Source organism: Herpailurus yagouaroundi, unplaced genomic scaffold, assembly GCF_014898765.1.
Source record: "Herpailurus yagouaroundi ecotype Mexico unplaced genomic scaffold, PumYag 67641, whole genome shotgun sequence".
NCBI lineage: Eukaryota > Metazoa > Chordata > Mammalia > Carnivora > Felidae > Herpailurus > Herpailurus yagouaroundi.
Window position 1 is genome coordinate 3,016,073 of NW_024420442.1, and position 14,011 is coordinate 3,030,083.

The 14,011-nt window shown below is 44.8% G+C and overlaps 1 protein-coding gene across 1 annotated transcript in view; it reads left to right on the forward strand.

Moving 5' to 3' along the window:
• Positions 1 to 6,982: 6,982 nt before the first annotated feature.
• UBE2A (ubiquitin conjugating enzyme E2 A) overlaps positions 6,983 to 14,011 on the forward strand; it is a 10,243-nt gene continuing 3,214 nt past the window's right edge. The window contains exons 1-4 of the mRNA XM_040468039.1: positions 6,983 to 7,231; positions 7,371 to 7,451; positions 7,867 to 7,892; positions 13,794 to 13,883. Coding sequence (XP_040323973.1) covers positions 7,188 to 7,231; positions 7,371 to 7,451; positions 7,867 to 7,892; positions 13,794 to 13,883 — 241 coding nt within the window. The 5' untranslated portion in view covers positions 6,983 to 7,187. The remainder of the gene's footprint in view (positions 7,232 to 7,370; positions 7,452 to 7,866; positions 7,893 to 13,793; positions 13,884 to 14,011) is intronic.

The following is a 14,011-nucleotide window of genomic DNA, read 5'->3' on the forward strand; positions in this document are numbered from 1 at the left end:
AAAGTCTTACTGAAATAAAGTGGTCGCCAATATCCCTCTGTTAAGACTTATCTGCAGTGAGATTTTATGTATTTCATCTTTGAAAACAAATTTTAACCCAGATACACACTGCCAAATGCTGATACCAAATATCTGATTTCAACTGAACATATTCATATTTTAGAAGGAACTTATAGAATTCAATTGGATTCTTCTCTTGATATTTGCCTTTTTAGTGCGGCATTAAGTTACGGAACAATCACTTCCAACTGAAATTTAGGTGGAAGCTCCCGAGATGCACAGTTAAACTGATTTTTAAATATAGAAATTTCCGTTGCGCTTTGCATCAAGTTCCGAAAAACACCACTGGAATTGTAAATTTGGACTCAGAAAATGTATTCATCGCAAATTGGTGAGGGAATTCAAATCCCGATTTTTGTTTTCATTTTTGACGGCGCAGGAAGAGATCAAAGTAAAGGCGTTACTTGTGATTCAAACAATGTTCGTTGTCATTGAAATGACTTTACTGCACATACAAGCAGGGTTTTGCCTTGTAATTTTAGTCTCAATGCATTAAGTAACATTAAGCCTACAGCAAAAGCTAATTTAAAAAAAAAACAAACCCATCCAGTGTTTAATAGTGGTTGCAGGTGGTTCTTCTCATTCAGAAAACGTTCGGTCTCAGCCTTGAGCTCAAAAAAAAAAAAAAAAAAAAAGGCAGGTTTTTTTTTTATTGAGAAAAACTTTACCACTGCTGTTGGTTGGGCTTTGTACATTTCTCCAACGAAGCCTTGTTCTGCTCCGCACGTGTTTGCAACACATCTTAGCAGATTCTACTTCAGGTTGTACCGAATTAGTATTTTCTTGACTAAAAACAGTCTCCTCTGAGTCATTCCACACAGACTATCCACACAGGCCAATTCTGCCATCACGTTAAACTCAGCATTAACTCTTTGAGTGAAGTGCAGCAACTGAACAGTATGGCCACCTCATTGCCCTGTTTTTTAATTTTTTTTTTTAATTTTTAAATGTTTATTTATTTTTGAGAGACGGAGCATGAGTGGGGGACGGGCAGAGAGAGAGAGAGACAGAGAGACAGAGAGACAGAATGTGAAGCAGGCTCCAGGCTCCGAGCTGTCAGCACAGAGCCCAATGCGGGACTCGAACTCACTAACCGCGAGATCAGGACCTGAGCCGAAGTCGGCGCTTAACCGACTGAGCCACCCAGGCGCCCCGCCCTGTTTTTTATTTTTTTTAATTTTTTTTCAACGTTTTTTATTTATTTTTGGGACAGAGAGAGACAGAGCATGAACGGGGGAGGGGCAGAGAGAGAGGGAGACAAAGCATCGGAAACAGGCTCCAGACTCCGAGCCATCAGCCCAGAGCCTGACGCGGGGCTCGAACTCCCGGACCGCGAGATCGTGACCTGGCTGAAGTCGGACGCTTAACCGACTGCGCCACCCAGGCGCCCCCCCGCCCTGTTTTTTAAATGAGTGTTGGTGTTGCTTCCAATGTCCTCAACTCTTCAAGCCAGTATTCTTGCTGGAAAGGCTAACAGTCGTTGCAAAGTTTCCCTGGGCCTATTTCCTTGGCTTCTGCAATCAAACGCGATTTAATTAACTCATCATCAGTAAACAGCTTTCCTAGCTTGGCTAACAAATGAGCCACTCAGAAAAATTACTGTGGTTGCAGCCTCATTTTCGTTTTTGTGAAGAATTCTGCTATGATGAGATATCCCATTTTAACCTTTCGAATTTTTCTAACCGTTGCTTTCCTGGGAATTGGGAACATTGCCCTGAGCACTTCTTTTGGTAATGTCGTCGGGTAGCGGATTGTTTCAGCAATGCTACGGTGTCATTGTGGAATAAGCACAGTGCTTTGACATCAAATGTGATAACCAAGTAATCTCCATTCCCCTGTGCCTTAAAAAGCATGACATTCCAAACCCACTTTTCTTTTTTTGACATGAGAGGTAGGCACTTGCAATAAAAAAACAAAACAAAACAAAACAAAACAAAACACCAAAAATGCCTTGATATGGTGGTACACGTGGCCTTCAAAATGCTGTCGAGTTACAGGTGCATTACCGCAATTTGTGGTACACCCAGCAACGGTGTGATGACAGCGCCACGTACAGTCTCTGTCACAGCTACTCAGCTCTGCTGTTGGAGCACAAAAGCAGCCACAGACAATACAGGAATGAAACAGCATGGCTGCGTCCCAACGAAACTTTATTTACGGACATTGATCATTTGAATTTCATATCATCCTGTGTCATGAAATATTATTACATATCCTCCTTTTGATTCTTGCAGCCATTTAAAAATATAGAAAATCACTTTTAGCTTGCAGGCCCTAGGAGAAAGATGGCAGGGTGGATTTGGTTGGGGTTTGCCGGTGGATGTGGCCAGTTTGATTGAATTCCTACACCCAACATTGCAACCATGTATGTTAGTTTCCTATTGCTGTCGTAATGAAGTACCACAAACTTAATGGCTTAAGACAACATAAATGTATTACCTTCTGGCTCTGGAGATCAGAAGCCCAAAATCAACCTCACTGGTCTAAAGTCAAGAGGTCAGCAGGGCTGATGGCTCCTAGCAGCTCCAGGGGAAAACCCATTTTTGCCTCTTCCGGTTTCTAGAAGCTACCGCCATCCCTTGGCTCCTTGGCCCGTGGCTGTATCACTCCAATCTCGGCTTCCAGGTCACGTGGCCTTCTCTCTGAATTCAGACTTTCTTCCCTCTTATAAGGACTCGTGTGATTACATCAGGCCCACTGGTTTTATCCTGGATCATCTCCCCATCTCAAGATTCTTAATTTAACCACATCTGCGAAGTCCCTTGTGCCATAATAAGGTAATATATCTATAAATTCCAGAGATGAGAACGAGAACATCTTGGGGAGGGGGGTGCATTCTTCAGCCCAGCAAGCCACGCCTTTATTTTTGATTCTGCAACTTAGCAGGTAGTGAAATTTTATGTTCATGGCCCTAATTTCCTCACTTCTCTAAACATCACTACTTCTCTCTCCTCTCTCTCCCTCTCTCTTTCTCTCCCAATGTCCTAGAGGCTATCGATGGACAGCGGACTATTACTTTTACTGCCAAGAGCACGCACTGTGACAACTGTTGTTTCCTATAAGCAATTCTCTTGACTTGTCTTCTGAGGTTATTGGAGTCAAGATGGACTTTTTAAAAATATTTTTTGAAGATTTATTTATTTTTGAGAGAGAGAGAGAGCACAAGCAGGGAAGGAGCAGAGAGAGAGAGAGAGAGAGAGAGAGAGAGAGAGAGAGGGACAGAAGATCTGAAGTGGGCTCTATGCTAACAGGAATGAGCCTGATGTGGGGCTCGAACTCATGAACCGTGAGATCATGACCTGAGCCGAAGTCGGACGCTTAACTGACTGAGCCACCCAGGCGCCCCTGTTTGTACTAAACTTTAGCAATAGAAGTGGGAACTATAAGAAAATAAAATTCCTTGCCTTCACTGGCTAACAGGAGTACAAACTCAGAGCCTCATAAGGCAGGAAATGATAGTTTATTCAGTCTCTCTCTCCAACCCAAAATAGTTCAGGAAAATCACAATCCAGTCTGCATTTTGAAGACTTCATGAATGCAATTCCACAATTTCCCTAGTTATATATTCCCATATTTCACAGTCCTCCCTTTCAGGAAAATTCTCAGATCCTTGCCTATGGATGGTTTGCAACTTTTTATCTTTCCTGCAGCTGCATTGCTAACATGCTTTTCTTTGCACTGAAAAAGACTTCTATTTCTTGACCCCTGCTTTTGGGGAGGGGAGTGATGCTTGGCTGTGAAGAGGGTTATTTCTTCAAGATGTCAAGGTGAAAAGGGGATGGAAGGAATGCTTGGCCAACTATGCTATAGCTAGTATGTTCTACCCTGATAATCATCTGTGCTAGAGAGCAATCTTCTGTGTTGCTGATTGCTATGCTCCTGATGAGGAACACGAGGGCACAGTATTTCTGCAATGCAATTCCACAGTGCAGTCAGGGCGTGCTCTCCCCGTACCCTGCTGCCACGGGGCTCCCAAACTGCTTTGGTTCATGTCCCTGAGTTTTCTTGATTAGGTAGTCAAAGAGCTACTCATCAGCTAGAGCAAAGGAGTTTCAGAAAATAAACAGGCCTCCAACAAAGTCAGATACATCTCTGGCCTTCAGTGAATTTCAGACATTGACATCCAGCGGCAGGAGCTTCCCAGTCTCCTTCCTGCTCTCCAGTACGTGATAGCAGCTTCTCAGCACCTATGAAAGCTATACCTCTAAAACCTGTCAAAGCTGCCTATCAAGCCTAAAGCCCTCATCCTTGCATTTGAGGGCATTTAATCAACTCTGTCACCCCCACTTTTCCAGGCAGACGTCTCGGCATTCCCCATTAGCCCTGCTAACCTGCCCAATATCCCCAGAACATGGTTGAGCCCCGTGTCTTTTTTTCTGCTGTTGTTCTCATAGAAAGTGCTTGACTCCTCTCCAAGCCCTGCTGTTGCTTGTTTTGAAAGAAAATTGAAACTGACCCATTCCAGGAAGTTCATTCTAACCCCAGCAGACTGAGGACTCCCCCCACCCCCCACCCCACCCTGTGTGGCCCCTCAGCATTGATAGATTCACATGCTTCTGCTGTGTATCTTGTGGCTGCTCTGGCGGGCAGAATTCGAAGATTCCTGGCCACTGATGTACACCTACCTTCTTCCAGTTATTCAATCAAACACTAATCTAGGCTCTGCTGTCAGGGCATTTTGCAGCTGTTGCAGTTAAGGTCCCAAATCAGATGATATTAAGATAAGGAGATTCCCCCATGGTGGGCCTGACCCAATTAGATAAGCCCATAATGTGAACGGGGCTCTTCCTGAAGAAAGAGTCAGAGCTTGAGAGGGATTTAATGGGAGACAAGTTGTCTGTTGCTCGCTTGAAAATGGAGTAGGGGGATATGGCAGAACGTTGTCGGCTGAATCGAAATCAGGGTCCGGGATGTCGTTTTGTCTACTTTTCTGACTTTTTTTTCCCCAAAATATAAAGTTAAAAATAAAAAAAAGAAAAGAAAAGAAAAGAAAAGAAAAGAAAAGAAAAGAAAAGAAAAGAAAAGAAAAGAAAATGGAGTAGGCCATGTGGCAAGGGATATGGGTGACCTCTAGGAGCTGAGAATGGTAGGCAGCTGGCAGCCCGTGAGCAAATGGGGGCCTCAGTCCTACAACCCCAAGGAACTGAACTTGGCCAACAGCTTGGGATAATTTGTTGAGTAGCAATAGAAAACTAACGCACTCGCTTTTGTAGATTACATATGCATGTATTAGACTGCAAGCTACTACACGAGAGGAAATTTTCAAGTTATTTTTGTACCTACTTCCCACCACACTCACTATGCAATGCTTTTAGGGACACTTGCGTTAACTCCTGATGGGTTGGAGTTCGTGGGAGATATAAATCCTTGTCCGTGACTGCAGCAGCTAGAATCACTAGCATTCCCAAGCATCCCCCGCCTCCCACCTTCGTAACAAATTTCTGCACATCTGACATCTTATGGATATCATGGCTCGATGTCTCACCAGTCCCATGAACTCAAGAAGTCCCCAAACTTTCTCTCCCCAAACTGCCCCTCCCCACTCTGTTCCCCAATTCTGTTCATGGCACCTTCAAACCCCCAGTTATCTTGGGGCTTAAAACTCCAACCATTGTTGACTCCTTCCTCTCTCTTGCCTCCAGGTTCAATCCGTTGCCAAGTCCTCTCCAGTCATCCCCTCCTCTCCATTTTTGTTGTCACTGCCTAGTTCTGTATTTGTCACCTCGACTACTTCCAATGTCTCTTAGCTGCTCTCCTGGGACCAGTCTCTGGCTAGCTCGGTTCTAATTATGTTCAGCCACCTTCCAAAGAACCCATTAGGTTGGCGTTCGAAGCTGTCTATGATTGAACCCAAACGTACCTTTCTCATATTTTCACAAATTCGTAAATGAGTGTTCTGCCGACCTTGTAAGTTACTTCGGGTTGACGTTAACAAATTATTCTTTAAAACTGTTATTGCTTTTGCAGGTTCCACATACTAACCTGTGACTCTTCTCTGCAACCTGCAGCTTTTTCACGTGCGTCTTACCGTTACTTTTACTTCAGACTCTCTGCCCTTCCAATTCTCCGCAGTCGGATACTGTCATACCTTGGACTCTTCTGAATATATAGTAGCCGCTTGGCTTGTTGACGTGCCAAGGGGAAATGTGGTTCCAGAGCCAAATTGTGAGTGCCCAGAGCTAAAACCTCATTCTGCTTGCCTTAAGCTCTCATTCCCTCCCCCAGGACACACGCCACCATTTTATTCTGCTTTGGGGGTGATCACGGGCCTAAACATTGGGACCGGAATGCCGCACATTTGTCTCATAGACAAGGGACCCACAGCTCCCTTTCCTAGTCGGGGCCGGTTTATCCTTTTGCTTTGCAGTGGTTTTAACCAGTCACACAGCCTCCTCCCCCCCCCCCCCCTTCTCCCGTGTGCACAGGGGGTCTACACCCTAGATTTCCCGCTTTTCAAGAACTAGATTTGCCTCCGTCCACTCTGTCCTCCTCTCTACTTAGGGACTTCCACCCTTCTCGCTACCCGCCCGGCAGCCACAGGGCGTACAGTACTGTAAGAAGTGATCTCTTAAAAAAAAAAGAGAGAGAGAGAAAGAAAGAAAGAAAGAAAGAAAGAAAGAAAGAAAGAAAGAAAGAAAGAAAGAAAGAAAAGGGGGGGGGACAGAAAAAAAGCTTCCCGGGGTTCGTTTCAGCCCGGGCAGGTGGAGACGGACCCCACTGCACCACGAATTCCTAGTGAATTACCGGCTTGCGCGCGGCCGGTAGCCTGCCTCTCACCCCGGCACGAGCCGAGCAGGGCGCTCCCCGCCTCCCGCTGGGGTTTAATGACCTAAGCAACTTTCCTTGCCACCCCCCTCCCCGCCCGGTGTTGGTACGGCCTGTCCGGCGTTCGGCGTTCCACAACCCCCCCCCCCTCCTTCCAGGTTGGTTCAGCCCCCGTCTACTCTGGGGTGGTGCTTAGCCGGCGCCAGACCGACCCTCGACTTCGGAGGGGCAGCGCCGTTCCTCTGGGCGCTTCCTCGGCGGCCGCTTCGGCTCCTTCGGCCTCGTCGGCCCCTTCAGCCTCCTCAGCCTCCGCCGGGACCCGAGACGTCGGTGTATGCCCCACCCCTGACCCCGCTAGAGATATGTCCACCCCGGCTCGGCGGCGCCTCATGAGGGACTTCAAGAGGTAAAGCACAGGGAGCGCCGAGGCCGGGGGCTGCCAGGCGGGGCACAGGGCGGGTCCCGAGGCGGGCTGGCTGCGGTAGGGGGCAGCCCGGAGCGGACGCGGGGGCCGGATTGCGGAGCCCCTGTCTGTTTCCCTGAAGGTTGCAGGAGGATCCTCCGGCTGGAGTCAGCGGGGCTCCGTCCGAGAACAACATAATGGTTTGGAACGCGGTCATTTTCGGGTGAGTCTGCGTTCCGGATGGTGGCGAGAGGCGGGGGACGCGGGCCGGCCCAGCCTGCCCTCGGGGACCGGCCCCCCTCGCGAGGGCGGAAGGGGAGAGGGAAAATGTTCGGGTCCGGCTGGGCCTAGGCGCCTCCCCGGAGCCTGTGCCTCGATTAGCTCCGTTCCCGCTGCCAGGGGAACCGTTTGGGGTTCTGAGGGGGGCGGAGCGGGGAGTGGTGGCGGTCAGGCGCGGCGGCCTGCGCCGGGCTTCGGAGCCCGAAACATGGATCTGGACTGGCTTTTCTGACCCAGGAAGCAGCGGTTTACCAGAGGTTCACTTGGCAGAGCTTGGAATAGCCATCTCTTAAGATGAGCCTCTTAAGGGAGAAGGGAGCCCCTTAAGCGGGAACTGACTGTTTTTCTCTGTGTTGCAGGCCCGAAGGGACCCCGTTTGAGGATGGTAAGAGAGTTTCTTTACCCACCTTTCAGGAGCCTGGTCGTCTCTGGGGGAAAGGGGTCCCGGTCATCCTGAAGTGCCTCCTACTTAGGAACCCGCTTCTCCCTAGCCTCTGCCTGCTAAAGGCTTGACTGGAATCCAATAAGTGGCCGGTGGTTCTGACCATTGTCCGCTTGACTAGAACTGCACCTTTTTCCTTGCTTGTTTCTTTAAAAAAAAAAAAAAATCTGGGTAAGGCAGCCGCTTTTTGAAAGGAGCTTCATAGCACCGATGTTAAGGATTTTTGAGGTCTGGGCTGCGATCCTGTTAAATTCAGCTCCCTCCCAAAATACTGAGTTAGTATCAACCCAGCGACTTGCTGATAGACTCAGAGACCCCAGGGACCACCTAGTTCAGAATTCTACCACAAGGGCAGGAACTGTGTTCAGCAGGTGCTTAATTCGTGTTGGCCGGATGTTGGAGGGGTGCAAGAATCCCTTGCCCAGGACTGTGGGATTTCTACCGTGATCTTTCATGGCCAGTTTGAGTATAAAGTATAACATTGTTTCTCGTTGTTGCTTTTTTTTTTTAATAATTTTTTTTTTTCCAACGTTTATTTATTTTTGGGACAGAGAGAGACAGAGCATGAACGGGGGAGGGGCAGAGAGAGAGGGAGACACAGAATCGGAAACAGGCTCCAGGCTCTGAGCCGTCAGCCCAGAGCCCGACACGGGGCTCGAACTCACGGACCGCGAGATCGTGACCTGACTGAAGTCGGACGCTTAACCGACTGCGCCACCCAGGCGCCCCTTGTTTCTCGTTTTAAAATGAGTTTTCAGTGTGCTTTTATCAAGACTTTACGGTGAGTAGTCTCCAAGCAGCTTCACAATTGAGGGTATCCTCAATGTCCAGCCTACTTGAAGGCACCATGTGTACCTATAGGTACGTGAGTTTTCATGGATTCAGGTTTAACTTTTAAAAACACTTGAGTTGCTTTTTAAGGATTTAAAAAAAAAATTTCTCTTTTGAGATAATTATAGATTCATGTGCAGTTGTAATTAATAATAATACTCCAGAGAGACCTTGTCTACCCTTCACCCATTCCTCCACCCCTCTGGTAACATCTTGAATGACTATCCTACAATATCACAACCGGGAAATTGACACCGATAAGAGTTTTATGTGCATCCAGTTGTGTGCGTGTATGTATGTGTGGTTGTTTTCTGAAAGCTTAAACCATTTAACACATGATTAAAAGTATTTGAACTACCGATCGACATCTTTAATACTTGAGGTATTCAGAAAACAGAAGAATCTTTGTTATTTTTTTGCAATGACCATCTCTACTCATTTAGCAGTTGCCACACACACACACACACACGTGCACACACGCATGCACATAACCCCGTTTGAAAGTAGGAACAAAAATATTACTGCAAACTACTAAGTATATACTTCTGTTACTGAGCTGGATTGCCTTTTGATGCTACCAGCCTACAAGACGTTGTGAGATGGGGCAACGTTGGCCAGTTTTATACTTTGCCCGAAATACTCAGGTTTCCCGAGGAGACTGTGGACAGTCGCCTGAATACTTCCTCCACCCCCTGAGTGTAAATATCACTGCTCCTCAGTGTCGCAAGAAAAAGAAATGACAGCAACAGTGAGTGATTCTGAAGGCACGCTCCTTGGGTGCAGTAGGTCATTTGAGCACATCCATACATAGCAAGAGCTAGCTAGACTTCATTTTCCTCTACTAGACTGGTGCTAGTTCTTTGTACCTGGGCACTGTGTGCGGATTAACTGTGTCTTTGCTTTCATCGGCTTTCTCCCCCCCCCCCCCCCCGATTTTCCTCCGACAGCTTCATGCTGGGCACAGCTTTATTAATAGTACATCACTTTGCCGGAGGACTGGCTACTTAAATATTTCAAGGGTGCTTCACTTGTTTTAAGTGGTATGAAATGAGAAGGTACTTAAGGAATCCATTATCTACCTGAATCTTCCCCGTTGATATCACCTGTTCTATTTTTGATGCTGTGCCTATCCATACTGGCATTACGGAAAGGAATTACTCCAGCTAAATAACAATACCCTTCTCTGATTCATTCTGTCGAGCAGTCTGCTATCCGTGGATGCTTCCTCGGGTGTCTAGAACGCTGACTGTGGGGACAAAACATATTTTGACCATATTTTAATACGCTTTGTTTGCAATGAGGGAATTTACTAGAAAAGACTGATGAAGGACAAGTGTCATAATTGGTTGTGAGGTTTCCGATGTAGTATATAAATCAACAGCTCCAAAACTACTTTTGCTGCTTCCTTGTAAACGCTTTGTGGTGGAAATTTCTGAAACAGCCAGGCCCTACTTAAAGAGATGAAGACTTAAGAAAAGGAACCCTTCAAGGTATTTTGATTTAACTTCACACACTTAAAGTAAGAGGAAGATGTTCCCAAGAACTTACCTTGCTACCAAACGAAACACTGGGGGGCAATGCTTCCTCATCAGAATATCGTAGTATGTATGCTGAATTCAAAGACTATGGAAAAAAGTATTCTCCTTTGCATCATCTAAAAATTATTAATAGACACAATAAGATACTAGTATTTGCTTTTCACAATAGGTGTATTCTTAAGAATTTGGGTGTAAGTCTTTTAAAAATGAATCACTTAAAATTCACCGAGGGTGTTCTTAAGGTAAATACATCCTATGATGAAGAGGTATTATGTTAAAAATCGGAAGTTCCAGTTCAAAACAAAACGAAACAGAAGCACGTACTTTGTTTTCTCCTCCGGGGTCACAAACTGGTGGCCAAATGGCAGAAAACACCTGCCGAGGTGTTTCCTTTGGCCAACATGGTATTTCCTAAAATTTGAGTTTGTAAATGTCTTTAGCAGAACATACACTCTCTAGTTTAACGATATCACTCCTCATTGCCCTACACCAGCCATTTAATACATATAATTTCCCAGCCCCTATGTATGGACGGATTAACTGATACTTTCCGTACAACGTTTTGTCCTCCTCGGGAAGATGAACACGATCAGTACCGATTGTGTACAGTGGTGAGGCTTAAGTTTTCAGTTAATTTAAAGCCTAATCTAAATATCCAGAGGATAAGAGCACTAGTCTCAATTGCATAGTGTTCTAAGATTTTAAATTTCCTTAACGTTTGTTTCGGATCTCCGAAATGGCATTGAGGGTTGTATTGAAGAGATTCTGATTGTTTAATGTGGCCAAAAGCGTAAGATTTGGGGGTAAGTCCTAATGTATATTCAAGTACACGTAAGCAGGTGGCTTCACTACTCAAGATACTAAATGAGCTGTTTTAAAAGACTTGATTAACTTCTTTGGTAGCTAGCTAGGTAACCACCTTGTTGAACTTCTGGGCGAGCATTAGGCAGAAAATTCAAGTCCTTTTGAGAAAGTTTGAGAGCCACCAACATACATACTCACCTTGAATTCAGCTGTGAGCGTTTGGTGTAGGTCAGAAAGTAAGTACTGTTTAGGATTTGAATTCATTACTTGTATATTTCTTACTGATGGTGAAGTTTGGATTTTTGGTTCTTGCCTCCTTCAGTTGAGCGTTTGCAATTTTTATAGCTACGGTATGTGTGGAGCACTTACTTTGTGTTACTGTGCGTATTATCCCCTCCTTTAAACCTCACAACAATGTCGTCTGCTGGTTACTGTTCTTGATCCCATTTTACAGATGAGGAAATTGAGGTTTAGTCGAGTTGAGTGGCTTTCCCAACTAGTAAGTAGCAAAGCAAGGAACTGAGCCCCCGTCTTGGTGCAAAGATGCTGTTTTCCCCACTGTGCTCTACCGTTTCCACGCACGCCCGCCTTATGCGTTGCTTTACCACTTTTAAGCTATCCTCTTGAATCTAAAGTACCTGGGAGCTCTGTGTGCTATTAAATCCACCCAATTTTAGAGCAATTCCTTGATGATAAATCTCTTCTTACCTATAATCTAATCAGATTTCAACATCGAGCCAATGTGTTTATACTTGAGATGGCTAAGGAAGCTCAAAGTTTTGGACTAACACTCATTCCCACTTTCTCCTGTGTATTTTAATATCAGTAGTACTGACAAGGAAGAACCGCTATTTTTTTCCCTCAAAAATAGGAAGATTTATGACCAGGTGGTAGGTTAATAAGGTAAAGTAGGTTCGGATGGAGTATAGCATGTTTGTCCATTGCAACATATTTTACTTTTTGCTCTTAGTTATAATGCATAGTATCTTCAGATCTGGCTTTGCACACAGCTTAGGGAGTAACAGTAGTTTGGGGGAATAGGTCTATGTTACATTTTAAATTATTCTAAAACCTTGGGAGACATGTTCATACTAAGGGCAGCTTTGTTACCAAATTGTTTCCTAGCAGTGTGCTGGTAGAGAACAAACTTTGGTATTGTTACATGTAACAGATCTAGCAACAGAAGGTAGTCTTTTCTTTTTTCTTAAGTGGTGGATAAACCTATTCACGGAAGGAGGAAATAAATTGCCAACTCTAAAGGAACCGTTAACAGAGTATACTCCACGTGAAGGGTGGTCTGTGGTATCAGAATAAATGTATTCAATGGACCAGAGTAATACAGTAGAACATCCATCACCTTAGGCCAGACAGTAACTGATTCCTTAAGATAACCTGAAGAGATTTCAGTCAGGAAAAAACAATCGCCCAATTGTTTCCTTGAATTTATTAAACCCAATTTAAAAACTGTTTGGGAGGAAATAGTCTCCCCCAATCACAACATCCTATGATTCTTGAATGAGATCCAGTTTGTTCATGCCCTATAAATAAGTCTGTAGTCTACTTTAGGGCCTCCTGCTACCTTCGGTGACGCGTATTCAAGGGAAATAAATTCATTTCACTAGTGGCCTAAACAAACAACATTAGAAAGGTAAATTTGCTGGAGACGTGAATGCAATCTAATGTGATTTTTTAATTATTTCTGCCATTAATTCCCTCTATTAGTGTGAATAATTGAGTTGATTTTATAGTGAAGTACCTCGTGAGTCATACTTAAGGACTTTTGAGAGAGATTGTGAAGTTTTTCCTGGCTTGCGTTCAATTATGTTTTCATTATAGTGTTGCTATTATACGAAAAGGAGCCAGTGAACACTTGTATACTTATTCCCTTCCATGTTAAAAAATAATTTGGTTCTCGATTTGTATTTCTAGCATGGATTCTGGAACCTCTGTACTCCGTTCTTTTCTAGTCCATTTCCAAATCACCGGAGAGTTCAAGATGGAGGCCGGTTAAAACAGGCCTTTGAGGCCTTTCAGCCATCTAAGGGAAGAAGGCCAAATTCTGGCTCTTGTTTCTGGTCATTTTGAGGATGTCTTCAAAATGTACAGTGGCTAAAGTTATCCTGCAGGCCATAATTTTGCGTTTAAGATGGCTGTGTTTATTTTATTTTATTTTATTTTATTTAAAAAAATTTTTTTTTTTAACGTTTATTTATTTTTGAGACAGAGAGAGACAGAGCATGAACGGGGGAGGGTAGAGAGAGGGAGACACAGAATCGGAAGCAGGCTCCAGGCTCCGAGCTGACAGCACAGAGCCCGACGCGGGGCTCGAACTCACGGACCGCAAGATCATGACCTGAGCCGAAGTCGGCCGCTTAACCGACTGAGCCACCCAGGCGCCCCAAGATGGCTGTGTTTAAGTTCGGGGGAGAATGATGGATGGCAAAAGAAAACAAAACAAAATCCCCTTTGGGCGGTGGTTCCTACCCTATCTATTTTTAGAGCAGTTTCTGGAGATCTTGCCTTCCCCCCTACCTGGCCTCTCTTTCCTCTCTGCAATATACCTTTGCATTATTTCATTTAATACTGGAAAAAATGCCACGTAGCATTAAAAGAAAGTGCTACTGAACAAAGTGATAAATCTGTTTCTTAAACCTTTCTTTTCCAACTACAGGAACATTCAAGCTTACAATAGAATTCACTGAAGAGTATCCAAATAAGCCACCTACGGTTAGATTTGTCTCTAAGATGTTCCATCCAAATGGCAAGTAGCACTCTTAATGCAACATTTAAAAAAAAATTTTTTTTTCAACGTTTATTTATTTTTGGGACAGAGAGAGACAGAGCATGAACGGGGGAGGGGCAGAGAGAGAGGGAGACACAGAATCGGGG